We start from the raw sequence: 20,239 nt of genomic DNA on the forward strand, positions 1-20,239 counted from the left end.
AATATGAAGAAAAACTGAATAAAAAGTGTATAGAAACATTTTACAGCTTTTCTGTAGCTGGAATTATCTTTTAAAAAAAAATCCAGCTATAATTGTCTCATTGAGGTCACATAATTTCTATATATTTATTTTTTAGACCGGGTCTCAGCTCTGGCTGTCCTGGATCAGGTTATCTGTACACTCACAGAAATCATACTCTACTGTATGTGCCTCTCAAGTGCTAGGATTAAAGACCATGCCGCTCCAACTGGCCACATTTTCCTTTTTAGCCAAGGATAGATTGTCAGTTTGTCCTAAGTGGAAACCAGCGCTCCATTTTCAGTGCCTGGAAAAGCCTGAGTGTTTGCTTTTGTGTCCCTGTAGGATGCTGGATCAGAAGGAAGATGGCTGTGTGGTGGACATGCATCACTTCAACTCCGGGGCCCAGTCTGTTCTTGCCTATGCCACGGTGAATGGCTCTCTGGTTGGATGGGATCTCAGGTCTTCAAGCAACGCGTGGACATTAAAGCATGACTTAAAGTCAGGCCTCATCACTTCCTTTGCTGTGGACATCCACCAGTGCTGGCTGTGCATAGGTAAGCCAGCCGCAGTGTCGGATGCCAACACCTGCAAGCAGCATCTTGTGAAGGCCAGCCTTTCCTGATTCCTTACTGAGGGCTTCCCATCTCCTCTGGGTTCATAGCTACTGTGCTGTAGAGTGCCTGACAGTTTATTTTTTATTAGGGAGGCTTATGCAAGGCTCAGAGTATGGCCCAGTGCTTACCTCATATGCTTAAGGCCTTGGCCGTCCTCTCTAGACCCACACTCAAAGTAGTATCAAAGCTAGTTGAGCATCATCAAAGTTGAGCAGGGTGTGGTAGTCACGTGATTGGCAGGTAAAGGCAAGAGAGATGATCAGGAGTGAGGGGCACTCGGCTCCCTAGTGAGTTCCAGGCTAGCTTGGGTACACGAGACTGTATTAAACAACCACAAAGCATTGTGAGAAAGGGTAAAATCAGCATCGTAAACAGAAGTCTCTTAGTGTTCTCAGTGAGCCTTCGTCTTACAGTCATTGAAGCAATTAAGAGTTGCTGGTGGTCTCCGTGCCGTTGGGGAAGCTCCCACTTAAGGAAAACAGCCATTTGAGTGACAACAGTTTTAAAGTCCAGGAACCTCAGGCAAGCTCCTTAACTCTGAGCCTCAGGATCTTCATCTTCTAACAGGACTAATTCCTTCAAAGGCTGCTCTGGAGATTCAGTGACCTGAAAGCCTCTGTCACCGGCCTAGTGGGAAAGTGGAGCAACGGACTTCTGCTCCCCTAAGGCTGGGCATGCCTGCTATCTCGTCTCCCCTAAGGCTGGATGTACTGCTATCTCCCATCTATTTTAGTGTTTTTAAAGCGTTTCTGAGTTCTGAAAAGTATATAATCTTATGTGACCCTTGTCACAAACAGAATACAAGCAATTCTTCTGAAAATTGGCTCAACAAGGTTTTTAATTTTTTAAAAAATATATTGCTTATTCTTTGATAATTTCATACATTATGCAAGGTATTTTGAACATACACACTCCTCACTTCTCCCTGTCCACTCCCAACAACCCTTCCCAACTTTGTGTTCCTTAAAAGAAAAAAGAAAAACTGAGTCCAGTTTGCGCTGCCCATTTGCGTGGGTCTAGGCATGCACTGCAGTATGGCGGCCTGCCTGAGGCAGCACACTTGAAGCACACTGATTCTCCTTCCCCAGCATTGTCACTGCTCAGATCTGCTCACTTATGGGTAGGGACGGTGACCCGGACCCCATGCTAGACTGCCAACTAAGTTCTCCTGTGTAGGCAACCACAGCTACTGTGTGCTCAGGAGTCTGTCAGTCCTGCTGTAGCCAGAAGAGTCTGTGTTGCCCTGGTCCTCCCAACTGCTAACAGTCTTCCCACCCCTGTGGCTCCTACGGGGAGCACTGTCTACTGTGTGAGTGTGTGTCTCAGTACTCTGTAACAGCAGGTTTCACACCCATTTTCTTCTCTCTTGAAGACGCCCCTCCCTCCCCACACCACGGCCTCTCTGTAGTTTCCCTGACTCGAAGGTACTCCAGGTTTAACAGGAATCTAAGGATTTGACGTGTGTGAGTGAGGACGTGTGACGTGTGTCTTTTGGGATCTGTTACTTACATAGGATGTTTCTAGTTCCATGCATTTACCTCCACATTTCCTAATTCCAGTTTTCTCTACAGCTGAGTCAAAATTCATCGTGTAAGGTACCACGTTTTCTCTGTCCATTCAAGAGTTAGTGGACACTAACTAAGCTGTGTCCATTTCCTAGCTACTGTGAGCGGAGCAGCAGGAAACACGGATAAGCAGGTGTCTGTGTCGGATAGTGTAGCATCCTTTGGGCATTTGCCCAGGATTAGTGTAGCTGAGTCCTAATGGAAGATCTAGTTCTCGCCCTCTGAGGAGCCTCCACACTGACTTCAGAGTGGCCGTTCCATTTGTACTCCCGGCAGCAATGAACCAGGGCCTCCCCTCTGCCTCAGCCTCAGTAGCATTCATTAATTGTCTAACCAGGGTAAAACCACTCATCCAGTGTCTGTCTCCATTGTATCTTGCCCTTTGCAGACATGGAAGTGCACAGTGCATGTTTTTTTCACTAAACATGCAGTTTATAAGGCTTTCCATTGTCTTCATGTATGCAGAGTTTTAAGTTATTTTTCACTTTCTAATAGATAATTTGTGTACTGCACAGCCATTATCTAACTGGATGGTTGAATTGTTTCTGGTTTGGGGCTTTTCTGAATAAATTTGCTATAAACATTTACAAGTAGGTTTTTTGTAGGAACTAATAATTTGATTTTTCTCAGGTGTATACTGGTGAGTGGGATTACTGATTTAAGAAAATTCTAGTTTTAATTGCAGTACCACTACTGTGTTCTAGTGGATACAGTGTGATATTTTGATACATGCTTATGTTGATGAATGATTAAATCAGGTAATTATGAAATCTGTCACCTTACATATTTTGTGGTAAAGATATTTAAAATCTGCAGTAATTGAAATACATAATACATTAATTATACTGACAGTTCTGTATGTCGTCAGTTACAGTGACAATTCTGTCACTAAAGCATATTCCTTATAAGAAACTACATCGCTTGCCCTAAGCACTGCTCATCTCCTTTTTCTCCCTTCCCTTTCTTCAAAAGTCACATTTTTCCCACAGTGTTTTGTGTGTGGTTTTTTTTTTTTTTCTTTTGTATTTAAAACAGGGTCTTAATGCATCCAGGCTGGTTTCAAAGTACCCAAGAGTGACCTTGAACTTCTGGCCCTCCTGCCTCTATCTCCCAGCATTTGGCTCCTGTGGTACTGGAGATGGAACCAGGACTTTGTATCCTAGGCAAGCATTCTACCAACTGAGCTACATCCCAGGCCCCTCCCTTACAGAGTGTTTTGAGCCTGCTCCTTGGAAATACCATAGTTTCTTCTCCCCGTATACCCAGAAGAGTGAAGGGTTTCTGTTCTTGAGTTTAGATTTTTGGATTCCTTAGTTTATACTGCATCATCATTAAATACCTACCTTTTCCTGTATTCATTTTAACATATTGGAAGATGGCAGCATCCAGAGCAGTTCTAACATTGGATAGTGTGTAGCTAGCAGGTGTGCAAAGGAAAAAGATGTCATGGGCACCCTGAGCAGCTTTGAGGAGGCAGTGGTGCCACTGTGGCTATGGTCGTCTTGTCATGGAGTATGGCAAAGGGACATGGAGAGATCCAACTGCCCTCTGTCCATCTCTCCTGTGGAATTGGAGAGCAACCCAAACACGTGTTCCTGCTCTGCTCAGCTGCTCGGTCTTTTCCTTAGGGTCCATTCTTTATTAGCAGTAAAATACCATGGGGAGGTCGTGTGGGTGCTCAGCCCATTTTCTGCTGTGGTTGGGCACCCATACCTGTGTACAGAGAGTTTTGGAACCGAGGAGACATGGAGATGACTGGAAGCTAATGACACACACAGAACTGTTTTCTCTGTGGGTATCAGGGATGCTCTATGCTCTTCAGGCAGTCTGAATGCTCCGGCTCACCACGTTCAGCCTCATCCTCTCAAACACATCTGGTTTTGTGGGTGCCTTTGGCAGTTAATAACAATGTCAGTATTTAATGAATTATTCATTTTAAATTTGCATTCATTAGACAGTACTGTAATTGCATTATGATAAGCATGTTATTGCTGTCATTTGGCCACTGTGGGTGCTGTTTGAAGCTGGGGCTACAGCCTCATGGGAGCAAAGCCTTTTTTCCTCCCCTTTCTTGGCAATACTGGGATCATGCACAACCCCAAGTGCTTTACTGCTGAGCTGTACCCACAATCCTGGTTTTAGTTTTTATCTTGAAGCACAGCTTCACCAAGTTGCCCAGGCTTGAATTTGCTCTTTAGTACAGGTAGGCCTCAGCCTCCAGAGCGGCTGAGATTTACAGGCCTCTGACAGTGGGCCTGGCAACAAAGCCTTTTCAGAAGTGACAAAGGCAATTCTAAAATCCATTTATCCGGGGCTGGGTATGTTTGTGCATCTCTTAATCTTAGGTGGATCTCTGGGATTTTGAGGCCAGCCAAGGTGACATAATGAGACCCCACCTTAAACAAAGACCTAAAGAAAATATATTCATCCAGAGGTGACACTGTTTGCCATTGTTGTAAATGGAGCGCTGTGTGCTTTGCTTCCATGTTAATGGTTTTGTGCCTTTTCAATTTGAGGCACGAGCAGCGGTGCCATGGCGTGTTGGGACATGAGGTTCCAGTTGCCAATCTCCAGTCACTGTCATCCCTCCAGAGCTCGCATCCGGCGCCTCTCCATGCACCCCCTGTACCAGTCCTGGGTAATCGCAGGTAAGGTGAGGGCTGGCATTCGGGGTGGGAATTGCATTGTATGATGCCGCTGAGACTCTTGCTCCCCGGGAGCTTTTGCTTTCCCTCTGACCCGTGTGCTGGATTCTGTTTTAATGTGGAAGCTGCTCACCATTGTGTTTTAAGTTTGAAACCCATGCCATCAGCCCTTCCTTCTGCTCTACTCCCTTCTTCCACTGTCTCTTATCTTTCACTTCACTTCTTTCAAGCTCCTGTCCCTATTTTTTGTTAAAACCACCAGGGTCTTCCTAGAAATGTAAGAAGAGATGTGAACTCTCTCAGTTGCCATTCTTTCTGACCCGCACCTACGTCTCTCACAGTCCCTTCCTTTCCTTCACCAGCCACTCAGTGTGCTGGTACCTGAGCTATCTTTTTAATGTGTATAGGTGTGTTGCCTACATGCCTGTCTGTGCACTATGTGTGTGCGGTACCCTTGGAGGGCGGATGAGGGTGTCATATCACCAGGAGCTGGAGTTAGGAACTATTGTAAGCTGCCTTATGGATGCTTAGAATCAAACCTGAGTCCTCTGGAAAAGCAGCCAGTGCTCTTCATTGTTGAGCCATCTCTCCAGCCACTGGGACATATCTTTGAAATTAAATTTTTTTATCTGTCAAGTATGGTTGAAAATACCTTATAATTCAAGAATTGAAGTGAAACATCAAACACAGTCTGGCAGGACAACTTAGCTTGATAGATAGTAGCTTTTGATAATCTTAGGTAATTCTTTGGTCCTCTTCTTTCTCATGCATAGCTTACACTGTGGAATCCAGATAGAATCAAAGCAGGGGAAGGAGAAGGGCAGCCAGCACAACTGCCCCACACCTCTCCTACTTCCTGGCCACTCTTCTTCCTCCTCCTGGTGGACTGAGACTGAGCTAATAATAAACCCTGGCATCACTCAGCTAGGAGCATAGCAATGGAAAACCTGACCATATACCAAATAACAGCCAGTTCTACCTTGGTTCTACCTGTGGGCTCTTCCATCCAGTCAGGCTTCTAACAAGACAAGCTTGTCCAAGGAGAGGCTCTCTCTAAAGGCTCCATTAAAAAGAGAGGCTGGCATCGCATAAGATGTGTTGAGTGTCAGGAGGTGTTTGGAAGGTCTGGTTTATTGGAGTTTACAAAGACATTGAATGGAAAAGCCCCCCTGGAGAGGAACAGTGATTTGTGGGGGTGAGGGGTAGTGGGACAGAGAACTTTCTGGGGTCATTTCCCCTTGTTTTTGAGGCAGGGTCACGGTTGTCTCTGTTGCTGAGCTATGTCTTCTAGGCTAGATGCCTTAGAGCTTCCCAGTGATTCTCTCGTCTTCACTGACCACTGGTTGTAACTATGTGGGGATTCCAGATGTGCGCCGCTACATCTGGCTTTTTACTTGGATTTAGGGATCAGACTTGGGCCATTGGGCTTGTGTAACAAGCACTTTACCAACTGAGCCATTTTCTAATCCCAGGCAGTGATTTTTGCAGTATAGAGTTAGGCTGTACTAGGTGATCTTTCTCCCCTTCCAAGGCTGTTCATACTTGGTGACTTATGAGCTGTGTCCTGTGGGTGGGACCGCTGTGATCGCAGAGCCACACCAAAGGCTCTGGTAAGACTTCCCTGCTTGCCTCTTCCTGCTTCTCTTCCTACACTGTTTGGCCAATGTCCTCTCTTTAGGACAGGAGCAGAGCACCTAGACCCATTGCTGTTGGTCACGAGTCTGCCTCCCTCTTGCAGGCATGCTTTTGATTGCATTTAGGGCCCACCTGATATTCCTGAATAATTTACCCCTTTCAAGGTCTTTAATTATATCTTTGAAAATCACTGTCTTTTAAGACAACATTTACAGGTTCTCAGGAATAGGACCTTGAACTATTTGGGGACCATTTTCTTATTTTCTGATTGCTAATGGGCAAACACATGTAGGAGCCAAGTAGTACAAGAGCCTAGAGTGCAATTCATGCAGGCCAAACTTGAGTGCATGTCATGTGCTAGACACTGCCGGAGCTTTTCCTCCCACCCCCTTGTCTGGTCTGCTCCAGCCTCACAACTGCTTCTGTCCCTGCTGCTCGGTTACATTTGTCTATTTAGTGTCCCTACCAGAGCGAAAATTCCTCGAAGTAGGGATTCACTTGCTCTGTTTGCCATCTTTTTCCCAATGCCCAGGACAGTGCCAGTGAATAGTGCCAGCTAAGTCCTGGTATTGTTGCGGCCCCCACCAGCATCATTACCCAATGCACAGATGTGTCAGGGCCATGCTCTCTGCTTTTCTCGCTGGCCTCTCCTCCCTCTCACACATATCCTTCCACCAAACACCCTGAGCTTTTGTGCATGTATTTCTTGCCTACTCAGTGTATTCTGCTGAGATCGGCCACCTGCTGCAGCATCTGCCCAGCTTTTTGGGGCCTGGCTAGAACGTTTAGACTCAGCTCACGAGATCCGCTGCTTCTTCCTCAGCCTGAATGCAGGAGGAGCTCGGCGCTTGCTCTCTTTCTTGTCATCATGCTGTTGCCTGCATCTTGTCTTTTTCCTTTCTCCATCTGTACTGTGCATTCCTGAGGGCAAAGCTGTATGATTGCCTTTCTACCCCATAGTCTCTTCAGGACCTGCCTGGGGGGCAGCATACATATCAACTGTTAGGCCATCAAGAACACTTTTTAACTCACCCAGTTTGGTGATAAGTCATGCTGTTATTTTAAGAGTATTAGCATTTCCTGCAGGATGAAAATAGATACAGGCGGCCTTGCCTTTGCTACAGAGATATGACAGAAGAGCTAACTGTTCTTGCCTTTGTCTCTCAGCTGTTCAGGGCAACAATGAAGTCTCCATGTGGGACATGGAGACTGGCGACAGGAGACTGACTCTCTGGGCCAGCAGCGCACCGCCACTGTCTGAGTTACAGGTATGTCACCTGTGTTTATTGCAAAGGACAATAGTTACCTCTGTCGTAAGCATGTTCAGGCATTTTATCCGGCATGATCTCTCATGAATTTTATTACATATTTAGTTATATCTAATTTGTGTTCTTAATAGCACAGTCATGTGACCAGTGCTGTATGTTTTCGCTTGCAGGGTCTGCTCCATTGGCTGTTTGAGATTTCACATTGGAGCTCCTTAGATGCAAATTAGGCAAAGCCTATTAATGAAGACTGCAGTCCTCTTACATATGCAGGGGTTCCCCTGCCTTAGGATTTTTGCCTTTGCATGGCGGTGTGAAAAGCCATATACATTCACTGAAAGATATTCTTTGAATTTTGATCTTTTCCCAAGCTCTGGTTCTCCTGTGAATCTGTGTGTAGCACTGAGCCATAGCTCCTGGTCAGACCAGGAGGGTAAACAACTAGGTTTAGAGTTAGTGTTGGGCCAGAACCCCCCCTCCCCCCTCCCCCACACACCTTTCTTAGGTCTCATACAAAGAAGCCCTGAAGTAATGGTTTTTATACTGTTTGTGACAGGATCAGAGTGTGTGGCCCAAGCTGACCTTGAGCTGGTGACTCTGGCCTCTTCCAGAGCACTGGAACTACTGGTGTGCACCACCATGCTTGGCCTGAAGGGACCCTGGAGACAGAGCTCAGGGCCTTGCTCATGCTGTGTAAACACTCTGGCCTGAGCTACGCCTCCAGGCCTTCAAGCCAGTAGATGCTAAAGTTCCCCCACAGATGAGAGTCCATTTCCACAGGTTATGTGCCCTGATGGACGAAGTGCTTGTATAGCTACTGACAGTTCACTCACTTCTACTAAAAATGATGTTGTCATTTGTCTTTTATGTGACCACGTGTTTCTGTCTTTCAAGCCTTCACCGCACAGCGTCCATGGCATCTACTGCAGCCCTGCAGATGGAAACCCTATCCTGCTGACTGCTGGCTCGGACATGAAAATAAGGTGCAGTGTGATGAAGAGTGCCTCGGGTTGAAACATGGCAGCTATGACATTGTGCCATTGATCCTAGAGAAATGAATCTCTTCCTGGTACACTGGAGACTTTATTACCATTTATTCCCTCTCCCCTAGGTTCTGGGACTTGGTTTCCCCAGAGAGGTCCTATGTTGTTGCGGGAAGTACAGGTTCCCCACCTGTCTCCTACTACAAGAAGATAATAGAAGGCACCGAGGTTGTCCAGGTGTGGACCTTTGTTTCTTCTCACGTTTGTAGGCACAAAAATAGCTTTGATCAAGATTGATAGGTCAAGATTTCTTTGAAATTAAGACATGTATTTGGCTTTCCTTTCTTCTGGGTGGGACGAGTGGGCATGGAGACAGGGTGTGGCCACAGCTCAGTCACTGTCCTGCGCCTCCCTCTGAGTTCCAGGGCTACAGGTGTGTGTGCCATGGCACCTCCCTCACCGCTGTCACAGTGTAGAGAGGATGAGGAGATACATCAAGGAAGCACCTACGGCTTTCCTTTTGCAGAGGGGACATTTGGGGACAGGGAAGTCATTTGTCTAGGGACACTGAGGTCCTAGGATGGCCATGGCCCTTCAAAGCATGTGTTATTGATAGAAAATATCAGGTGTTCTACCCAGAGCAGGCATCCCATCAGGGTTTAAAAATGCCAGAATATCAATATGCATGCAGACTATACTGAGCCATTTCTAAGTGTCTGTGCCTGCAGTCTGATGACTGGAAACCCAGGCCACTGTGGACTCTGACTCTGTGACATAATGACCTTAGACAAGGCGTTAACTCCCTAGTCGTGGGAATGCTGTTGAGAGATAGAATGAGGTACAGGTTTAACCTCAGGCCTTTGTTTTTGACTTCTACCCACTAAACAGGAAATTCAGAATAAGCAGAAGGTCGGACCGAGTGATGACACCCCTCGGAGGGGCCCGGAGTCTCTGCCTGTGGGACATCATGACATCATCACAGACATTGCCACCTTCCAGACCACTCAGGGCTTCATTGTGACTGCTTCTAGAGACGGAATTGTGAAGGTGTGGAAATAAATCCTGCCGACTTGTATAAAATGCTGTAAAATTAGAAATGTACCATAGCTCAGGACAGAAAGGACTTGTAGAGAAGAAACGTGGTTTTTGAAGTGACTGTTACTGTTTCATGGCTGAACAAATCCCAGCCACAGTGGGGGAGGATGTGGGCGTGGTGACTTTCTTCATGCGCATCTCTGAAGAACCGCCAGATAATAGCACAACCCGGGAGTGCTTGCTGCATATGGAACAGAACAGGTGAGAAGTGTAAAAAGGGACGATGATATGACCAGTTTATTTTCTATGGGTTGTAATGACTGTAAGCCATCATGTAAACACACTTTTGTTATTACAAATGCTATTCAAACTGCAAGTAAACTCTATTCAAGCATTCTGAGAGTTGGGATTGTTTTGGAGAAGTTCTTTAGGTAGTAAACAGGCAGGGGATGAACTCTGACCTGGGCTGTTGCTAGGCAGTGGAGAGGACTCCTGGGACTCTGCTCCTATACACTTTTGTCCCTCCTGTTGTACAGTTGATCTCCTCGGTGTCAGCTCAAGAGCAGTGTGGCTCTGCCTGGACACCACTGTTGCAGGATCTGCCAAAAATTCTCGTCAACTTCCATTTTCCAATGGTAATTATTTACTAAATGCTAGAAAAAGAATGCTCCAGGTAAAAACATTCCAAGCTTTGTAAGGCCCACAGTTGCTTTTCCAGTAAGGCAAAGCTTTTCAAGCTAACAGATTTCAATTTTTATGCAGTTAAATTCTCTTCACATTTCATTCTCTTAGAAAAGGGGTTATGGTTTTCAGAGTATGCCACTTTGAAATTAGTTACCTGAAGATAAACCTAGCTGACTAGATAATCCAAGTCTGAGGAATACCACTTGTTACGTATTTGGCACATTTCATCACTCTCTTGTTAATACCCCAGTTGGTTCCTGACAGTTTACATGTTCAGTCCAGAATTCAACACAGTTTCTGGATAGCTTAAATTGCAGAAGTGTGAGGAAATGCTTGTCATTCAGAAAGGTTCTGACTGGACCATGTAGACTTTGGAAGCGTGGCATGACCGCTGCCTGGTTGTACAGTTCCTATGCTGAGTTCATTCAGAGAGCTGCAGGAGCTGGGGAGTTGTCCATGGAGAACGGGTCTCGGGCATGGAGCTGTTGGATAAGCCATGCGTCTCAGGGTGCTGAGGATAAAGGGACATTTGACAGACAACTGCTCTTGTTCTCCATTTAGTGCCCATTGCTCACACCTGTCCCACAGATGACCCTCTTTGAAAGAAGGTTATTGGTGCAGTTACAACTGATGGCTTAGTGTAGAGATAATGGGAGCCAGATCCATTGGGGTCAGTTGTAATTGACAGTGTAAGACAAGATGCTCCAGTAATGCTAACTGTGCATCTTGCCACAAACTGACCTTACTAAATTTAGACTCGGCTTCACTTTTTCCGTTTCTACTATTTTAGAGACAGAAGTCAAACTTAGGAATTTGGTGTTTTAAATTCTTAATTTTTATGTGTGTGTCTGCACCTGTGTGTGCAGTACCCTGGGGGGCCAGACGAGGGCTGTTTGATCCCCTGGAGCTGGAGTTACAGGCAGCTGTGAGCCACTCAGCTAAACTCCAGCTCTCTGACTGCTGGCCCAGCTCTGGCATCTGGCAGTAAGAACTTTTAGCTTTTGATTTTTCGAAACAGGGTTTCTCTTTGTAGCCCTGGCTGTCCTGGAATTCAGAGATCCACCTGCCTCTGCCTCCTGAGTGCTGAGATTAAAGGTAGGAGCCACCACCTCCAGCCGGGAACTTTTTTTTTTTTTAATGAACTATTTGCAGCATTTTTCAGACCTCTAACCTGTTAAAAGGATTAAAAATATGACCCAAGATGCTAAAATAATTTTAATCACCAAGCAATTTTTACAAAAGGTACTATACTTACTAACACAGGGAAAAAAAAATACATTTTCAAAGTATCTCCAACAATAAGTAGAAAAGTTTCTACGCAACCAAAGTTAATTAGGAAAGTCCCTGCTGTTACAAATACCTCTTAAGTTCTGCCCCGCAGTTTCCTGTACTGAAACATACAGTGTTTCTGAGCCCCTAAGCACCGTGAGGATACAGGAAGCTGACCTGCACCTGAGTACTGACTGACTGTCACTCCTGGCTTTCATGCGTCCCAGAAGGCGCAGGAGGCTGTCTCCATGCAGTTGCCCCAGGAATGGCAGCACAAAGGGTTAAAAAAAAAAAGTTACTGCACATGGCTCATCCACCCAGATTTCCTGACCAGGGGTATAGAGAAGAAGATCTGAATACACTCTTCTGGCCTGCAGTGGTAGTAACCTACTTCCCACACACAGCTCCCTTTCCTTCTGAAGACAGTGACATTCTGCCCGACTGCGCCATTGGTAACTGGGGATCGAGCTGTAGACTGAGGTATGATTTGGGTGGTAGGCCTCAACACAGTGCCACTTTGATGTTTAGTTGAGCATACCCTACTCTAAGAAGAAAGATGGAGAAAGATTGGGACGGGGAGGCAAAGCCACCATAGAATACTTGAGGGGCTGGGCTCTGAGACTCAACCCAGATTTCAGGATTTTTCTTACATCCCAAAGCTCACTTCAGTTTCATTCCAAGCTCCACCAGTCCTGCTTTGAGCCGCTCACTGTAGCCCAACGCTTGCTGCCCGGTGGGGTAAAGGGACCAAGTCTAACTCATGACAGTATGTGTTGCTGCTACTCTTCCTGTCTAAGGAACATATAGATTACTAAAAAAATAATAAATGACCAAAGCAAGGAAGAAAGACCAAAAATCGACTGAAACAGCTTGGCAGGAAGTTCTATACAGCAAACCCAGTCCACGAGCCTGACTCGGGTTCCTGGAGAACTGGAGTTTCCCAGTGAGTTTAGGAGACAGAACTGGGAAGGGTCTCTCTCTGCTTCTAACCAGACCAGGCAAAACCAGTTTAGAAGGCCAGAGGCAACCTTCTGGCACAAGCCATCCCAGGCCAGCCAGTCTACCCAGACACTGCTGTGCTGAAATCAAAGTCCCAAAGGTCAGATTGCCAAAACCAATGTTCCCAAACCAGCATTCATTTCTAGGGTAAATGTTTGCTAACTCCACAACATTGAAGCCCTCTTATTAAACAGACGAGCCTTAAACCATAGCACATTAAAAGGGCGACTTTGCACATGGAAGACAGAGCAGAGGGTTGCAGTAAAGAGTTTACATTGGCCCATGTCCACATGCATACACTGTCAAAACAAGTCAACTTCAAAATTATGTCTCCATTCAACTTTCAAAATCTCTGTGTGTGTGTATGTGTGTGTGGTGGTGGTGGTGGTCTTCCATCTCCTCATAGTTAAGCTAGAATTGTCTGGAGTCGTCAAGTAAACATACAAAATAGATCTTAATCCCATGAGTGTAGGGGGTCAAGGCACCTGACTGCCTACAGCCACTGGCTTGTTCTTCCCTCCAGAGCAATCCTCGGATGCTGGTGAGCAGCCCAGTTAAGAACTCGGAGGTCAGGGGTGGATCTGGTGCTAAGTCAAGAGTCTGACCATGGCTAACTTGTTCAGGCACTTCGTTTACCGAGTTTGGAAGTAGCTTTCATTGCTTCTTTCCCCCGTTTAAAGGCATAGCGTGTGCTTCTGGAAAGACTTGGAATAGTAGCTCTGCCCCCTTTCAGCATACTTGAAAGGCGTTTTTTATCTTGAAAGAGCTTTGCTGCCTCTGCTGCGTGGTCTTTGAGGTTGGCTTTCTGTGGTCCTGGAACAAAGCTGCACAACAAAAAGAGAGAACAGCACACGTGAGGCCGAGCCCGACCAGCCCAACTGGCTCCATGGCAATCTTTCTTCCTAAGCCATTATCCCTGCTTCTTCATCCCACCCCTACAGGGTAAATGTAAGAAATGTTTTAAGTAGAGATTGATATTGGCCTATCATGGTGGTGATAATACAGGGGAGAAGAGGAAGGAGAGAGAACACTAAAGAATTTCAAAAAAGCCATATAGGAATATTTCGTAAGTGTATTTAATAAAGGTATGCATGTGCATACATATATGTGTGTACCTACATATATCTATGTGTTGTGTATATACATATACGTGTGTATGTGTGTACATAGATAGGTATGTGCGTATATCTATTTTTAACAGGTACACTACATGAGGTGATTGATGCTGTCCCTAAGAGCTATGATGCCCTCATCTAGCAAAACCTGCAGTGCCAGGCTTAGGAAACGCCTCCTTCAAGCTGTTGGCCAAGAGAATACAAGTTTGCATAGCAATGTGGGCTATTGCCCTTGCTCTTGGTTGCCTTTGAGAACCTGAAGGCAAAAGCCTGTTGCTGAGGACACTCTGGGCAGGGGCACTTAGAGGAATTTGACTGGACCTGATCTAGAAGCAGCCTGCATGAAGAGCTGCCAAGGGAGAGGAACAACTGGTAAGCCTACCCAGGGGAAGCCTATAAGCTGCAGTGACCTGACAGCAAGAGTGCACCCAAGGGTGCAATAGTAGCCCCTTTTGTTGGGCAGCTAACAGCTCTCTATTTGATCATGAGGCCTGCTCAGTGGGAGAGAATGTACACCTACTACTGTAAACCTGGCCAACTACCTACCCACGGCTGGAGAGCCATAGACTCTAGAGAGCCTTCTGCTGCCATCTTCCTAAGTGAATACAAATCCTAATTATTCTAAGTACCTGTCTTCGTATCCATAGACAAGTGTATCTTTCAAGCCCCACGGAAGAAGCTTCCTTTTGCAACAGACCTGTTCAAAATACAGACAATACATATCCCTGGGGTACCCGACCGCAAATGACAGATCTGCAATGCAGTCCCTATATCACTTAGGGAACACTGTGAAGGAGGGTGGAAAGATTTTAAGAACCAGAGGACCAGGATGCCTGCTGTTTCAGAGTCCCTTAGTCATGACAGGAAAAGCCTGCCCATGAACTCTCAACCTCATGCTTGCATGAGCCAGTCCAACATGCTGACATCACCAGTTGAATGAATACCAACAGGGATGGGCAAAAGTCACACGCTCCCATCCTTAGATGAAGAGCCAGCCACAGGTGGCAGTGGCTTCTGAGAGGGAGAAGCAACTTCTTCTAGGGACAAGCTCCTGCATAGGTTGTCCAGTTCTAAGTGGTCAGCCCTGGGTACATGTGGGCAATGCTAAATGGACCCAGAGGTTGTATATACGTGTGTGTGTGTGTATGTGTATGTGTTTGTGTGATATATATATATATATATGTGTGTGTGTGTGTGTGTGTGTGTGTGTGTGTGTATCACATATGAGTTTGGAAGGGAATATGGAAGGAGTCGGGCAGTTGAAGTGATGAAGATGCAGTATTCATGTATGAAGTTCTCTAAAATCTTAAATTTTCTTACATTTATACAATGCTTTTGGTCATATTCACCCACCACTACCCTCCTGTTTCCTTGAGTGCCCATCATCCCATTGTCTCCCTAACATAATGTCCTTTGTTTGTCATTAATAACCCTGCATTCAGTTAGTGCTGCCCGCATGCCCATGGGTGTGCATCATCCAATGGCCACTTTGATAAAGGAGCGCGACTCCCTGCAAAGGATGTCTTCTGAGTCTAAATAGCACTGTTCTCAGGCTTGGCTAGCTCATCTGTGGTTCTTCCCTGCCTTTTCCCGCTTGTTTCTTTGATTATATCCCATCCCTTAGGTGTAAGGACAGCACAGCTGCAGAGGTGGTAGTTTGGTTCCCAGCACCCACGTAGGGCAGCTTACCCAGCTCTAGGGCATCCAACACCGTTAGCCTCTGAAGCCGCCATACTCATGTGCACACACTCGCCATGGAGATATATACATATAATTAAAAATAAACCTTTTGAAAAATCATTAGATTGGCAACTACTTCTAAGCCCAACCCTGGCACCTTTTCCACAAAGGGTCAAACATGTTAAAAGCCTTTCTTTGTGCTGTTTTGTTTGGGGCTGGGGTGGTATGTGTGTTCCTGTGTGTGTGCATGCCCATGGGTGCTTGTGCAGAGGGCAGAGGACATGCCTGGTATTGGTCCTCAGGCACCATCAGCTTTGGTTTGAGACAGCTGGCTGGTAAAAAGTGGCCAGTGAGCTCCTGGTGTCCTTGCCCCTGCCTCTTACTGTGGGGCCTTGGGATCCAAATTCAGGCCCTCAGTGCTTACATGGCCAGTGCTTTATTTAAGTGCTGGGCCCATGCCTTAGCTTTGATGGTTATTCTTTCTACTGTTACAGATGGGCGTTTGTATTTGATAAAGCATTTAATAAGCATCTTAGTAAGGATCATTGACTGCCTGGGGTTTGTTCTGATTTGTCTTCTACTGTGTCTTGTTTGGGAGAATACTTTGCTGGCTGGTAACTCCAACAACAGGCATCACAACAGGAATTCGGATAAAATAATTCCGATTTTTTCAACTGGAGCCTAGCTCTAGTGAACCTTATAGAAAGCAAGATGTGGCATGTTCTAGATAAAACGGGAGTGGTACTGACTGTAGCTTTCCATTCCTTGTGGTCACAGATTCCTCCATCTGTGTAGATAATCGGGAGGCAGCCATGCTCTGCTTCCTGAGTAGAGGCAGTGGGATGAGTGGCCCAGATGAGCTTGCTTCTATTTCTAAATGTATGTGTGTGTGTGTGCACGTGCATACCCATATACATGCATACCCATATACATATCGTGCATCCAGAAAATGTACTTTAGAAAGCAAATGTGTTGTTCATGTGGCAGGGATGCCTGCCCATTTTTACCGCCCACCAATTTAGGCTCTGCCTGTCTCTGCTTTGGAGTCTGGCACAGCACATAGGCAGCTTTGTGTCTTCAGTAAAAGTAAATCTCGGAGCAGAGCTGAGTGCTTACACAAAGCCTTGCTATGGTCTCGCCCTCTGGCCATCTGTCTTGATTGCCTGTGGCGGGAGTCCACACCCTTTCTGCTACAGACCAGCTTCGGTATGTTTCCTCAAATCCACAGGTAATCCCGAGTCACGGCATTCTCGGGGTGGCATCTCATCTGTCTGGCCAGCCCCTGTGCCTAGCAGGCAGACTCCTCAATCCCATGATCCTCTCTGCCTTGCTCCACTTGAAAGGCCCAGGAGGGGAGCTTCAGAAGCAGTCCTTACTGCTCTCATCATCATCTTGGGTTACTTAGGGGAGGCCTGGGGAGTTCTGGGCGATTACACCACCAGGGAGTTCACGGACAGTGGTATACATTCCACATCTCAATTCCTTGGTGCCCCAGCCACTTGGCCACTTCAGATTCATAGGAGAAGCTGAGCCTCCTCTGTATCAAGGGCACCGCGGAGAAGGAGAGATTCCCTGTTTAAACGCCCCGAGGATTCTGTCTTCCCACTTGATCCTGTCTTCAAACAAAGCAGTTTCTAAAATTGCCTCTCGAGTGTGTCAGTTAGCGCAGACACCTGCCTTTGCAGTCGGAGCTGGCTGCAAATTTGTCAAGCCCGGTAGGATGAACACTTAAGCCTCTGCCTCAGAAGGCAGAAGAAAGCATTTTCTTCTATGGCTGTTCTACCCTCCCTCACCGTGACAGTTTTTCATTTTTCTTTGATGTTGGGCTCTGGCATGGAGACACACAGTATCTTCTGGTGACCCCATCCCATGGCTTGGCCTGCCAGCTTCTAGACAGATTCCCAGATGCTGGGCCCCTTTCGTCAGTTAGCTAGCTGCTGGGCACAGTGCCTCAGAATATCACCACCTTCCTGCTAGGATGGCTGGGTGGAGACAAGCAAAGACAAAGGCAGGGATGCCACTGCTTCCCAATACAGCGTGCCAGGCCACAAGCCCCTGTGAAGGGAATAGGAAAGGGAGGCCAGGGGAGCCGGAAGATGCTGTCACTGGAATGTAGAAACTGGGGAGGCAGCAGTAGGTGGATTTCAAGTGAACAGAGGCTCTGAGCCCCCAGTGAGGAATTTCTTTTTCCATCACTTAGAAAACCCAAAATTCAAAACTAACAGCAGTTACAGTGAGCTAAGCCTCGGTGCACAGCCCTCCAGAGTTCCTTGAAGCTGCCACACCTGTCTCAGCCCAAGTGTCAGTCCAGTCAACTCTAAACAGTGCCAGGCACCCGCAGCAGGGGGCGCCCTACTCCTCTTGGACTAGCTTCACGGCCGCTTTACGCTGGACTTCAGAAACATTTGCTGCTGGACAGTTCCCTTGCTCGCTTCATGGCTGGAGGGAAGCCAGAGCCTCCAGGCAGGAGCTTCTCAGGGGTCCTTAGCATCCTGGCTGGGAATGCCTGCCCAGTCCTGATGATCACACAGAGGGCACACACTCCAAGGGAGACACACCAAGCCTCCCTAATGCTAACGGTGTCTGTCTAAGCATGAGCCAGCCGCTTGGTCATGGCCTACAGCTGCGTGTTAGTGCAGTCCCTTACCAAAGAAGTGCTTCTAGCTACCTGATAGCTCCGTGGGCCAAGAGCTTGCCACACAACTTAAGGACTGGAATGGGATCCCCAGAACCCATTAAACTGGATTCTGCAGCCCTGTAAGTCCAGCATGGCAGGAGGTAAAGATGCTATCCCTGAAGCGAGCCTGCCAACCAGATTTGCTAGACCATCATGCTGCCTCAGAGAGGGGACTGTGACCCCCGTACAGGAGGAGATTGATCAAGGACGACACACATTCATGCACATCACACACAGAACGGGGAAGTGATTGATACCGTGGCCACAACCATCTTACATGCTATCCTTAACATTCTTTAGCAAACTTCTCTTAAAGACATTCTCTTCTACACACCAGGAAGCCCATCCAATCACGTCAGTGTATTGTCCATACTCAAATCTCCCCAGATGTTTCCAAGTCATGGCTATATTAGCCTTGTCTTTCTGTTCTAGGATCCAATTAAAGTTCAGAGATTAGCTTCCCTGTCTTTAGTTCTCTCACCCCAAAGTTCATTCTTATCCCTTCATCCATGATGCAAGACCTACAGTCTAACAGTTCCACACCCTGGGGTTGCCCAGCGATGATGGTCTCATCATTAACCTCTAGTCAAGCATTTCCGGCAAGAACTTCACACACGTGATGACTGTGTGTCCCACTCTGTCACCTCAGACTATACAGACTGCACATAACACCTGCACCTCGGAAGCCATGCAGCACCAGCTGTTGACACCCAATAACTTGAGGTAGGCTCCTGGATCCCACAGTGCACGCTAGAGACCCAACTCCCCAAAGCTGGACTCTGACCTCACAGGAGCTTATGCTCCTGTGCATACCATACTTACAGCGAGCGATACATTAGATAAATCACTCCGTGCTTCTTTCTGGACTTGCTGTCCGAGACTAGGCTCGGGGGACTCAGACCATCTCACCCTCTAGACATGACACTGGTAGGGGGCTATGTTTTGTTTTAACTGTGTTTTTGCTTCTCTGGAGGATCTCCATTGTCTTGGGCTGGGCTTGGTCTTTCCTCACCCGATCCCGAGTGTGTCTTGGGCACCAAGAAACCCCAGTTCCTTTGAGTACAGGATGCTGTTTAAAAAGCAAGATCTGCCCACTGGGCATAATTGCAGCCACTGGGCATGCTTACTGCTACTGGAGTGTCCCATTGGGTGCTTTGTTTCAACAACTGGACTTTTCATTTAAAAAAGGAAAAAACAACCTCTATTTGGTTATTGCCAGATCTATTTGGTCATTTAAAAACCATCTCTAGTTCCCTCAATTCATATTTTAAGATGGTGTAACAGATTTCTGACTGACTAAAGTGGGTGAGGGGAGAGAGAGAAAGAGGAAGACTTGAGAAATCAGGAGGGATTCACATCTCCCTAAAAGTCACCCCCAGCACATGGAACATACCTTCGAAACTGGCGTGGGGGCGGCTTCAGATCCCTAGAACTGAGTCTGTTGCACTTGGCTTTGAGGTTGACCGGTGGATACTTGTTTATCCCATCTAGAAAGAGAAAAGGCTCCGGTAAAGCTCTTCGTTAGTGTGTCTGTTCTGTACAGTATCACAGCAGTTGCCAATGTCCATCCAAAGATGGTCACAGGGCATGAGAAATGTCTCAGAGAAGTCCCCAGACCAAGTTTGGAAAAGAAGTCTCTAGTGAATATGTTGGTGAATTCAAACAACTTTTCATTAAAATGCCTGTAGCTCCTAACGTCGTCAGCCATTACGAAACATAACACAAGGCAGGCAGTCCTAATAATGCTCTTGCCTTTGATAGGAACTCATTAGAGTATATTTTTTATTTTTGTGGCATATCCAAGCACGAAGGGAACAGGGTAGTCCCTTTATGGTCTTTATGTTAGCAACACGCTACATGCCTTTGGGTTCAATTCACCGTCTCACTTCATTTGGAAGAGTATTAATTTTTCATAACAATAAAGCATGCTTTAATCCATTTGAAAATGCAAAGCTTTTTTTTTTAACAGAGAAAAATTTAAAATGTGTTATGCATGCCTGAAAGCATGAAGTCAAAAAAATTTGTTAAGCAAATACCCTTATGAAAAAGCCA

General features: G+C 46.4%; 2 protein-coding genes across 4 annotated transcripts in view; one reads left to right on the top strand and one right to left on the bottom strand.

Annotated features, from left to right (window-relative positions):
* Nucleotides 1-10,163, top strand: part of Pik3r4 (phosphoinositide-3-kinase regulatory subunit 4) — a 50,140-nt gene extending 39,977 nt beyond the window's left edge. For all 3 annotated transcript variants that reach the window (XM_085827967.1, XM_021172057.2, XM_085827968.1), the window contains exons 15-20: nt 364-575; nt 4,717-4,848; nt 7,648-7,748; nt 8,640-8,728; nt 8,857-8,965; nt 9,617-10,163. In XM_085827967.1, coding sequence (XP_085684093.1) covers nt 364-575; nt 4,717-4,848; nt 7,648-7,748; nt 8,640-8,728; nt 8,857-8,965; nt 9,617-9,787 — 814 coding nt within the window. In that variant the 3' untranslated portion in view covers nt 9,788-10,163. The remainder of the gene's footprint in view (nt 1-363; nt 576-4,716; nt 4,849-7,647; nt 7,749-8,639; nt 8,729-8,856; nt 8,966-9,616) is intronic.
* Nucleotides 10,164-11,673: 1,510 nt separating this feature from the next.
* Col6a6 (collagen type VI alpha 6 chain) overlaps nt 11,674-20,239 on the bottom strand; it is a 141,469-nt gene continuing 132,903 nt past the window's right edge. The window contains exons 37-38 of the mRNA XM_085827969.1: nt 19,581-19,674; nt 11,674-13,539 (exon numbers count right to left, since the gene is read on the bottom strand). Coding sequence (XP_085684095.1) covers nt 13,335-13,539; nt 19,581-19,674 — 299 coding nt within the window. The 3' untranslated portion in view covers nt 11,674-13,334. The remainder of the gene's footprint in view (nt 13,540-19,580; nt 19,675-20,239) is intronic.

Source organism: Mus caroli, unplaced genomic scaffold (genome assembly GCF_978045245.1).
Source record: "Mus caroli unplaced genomic scaffold, Mus_caroli_1 scaffold_11, whole genome shotgun sequence".
Classification (NCBI taxonomy): domain Eukaryota; kingdom Metazoa; phylum Chordata; class Mammalia; order Rodentia; family Muridae; genus Mus; species Mus caroli.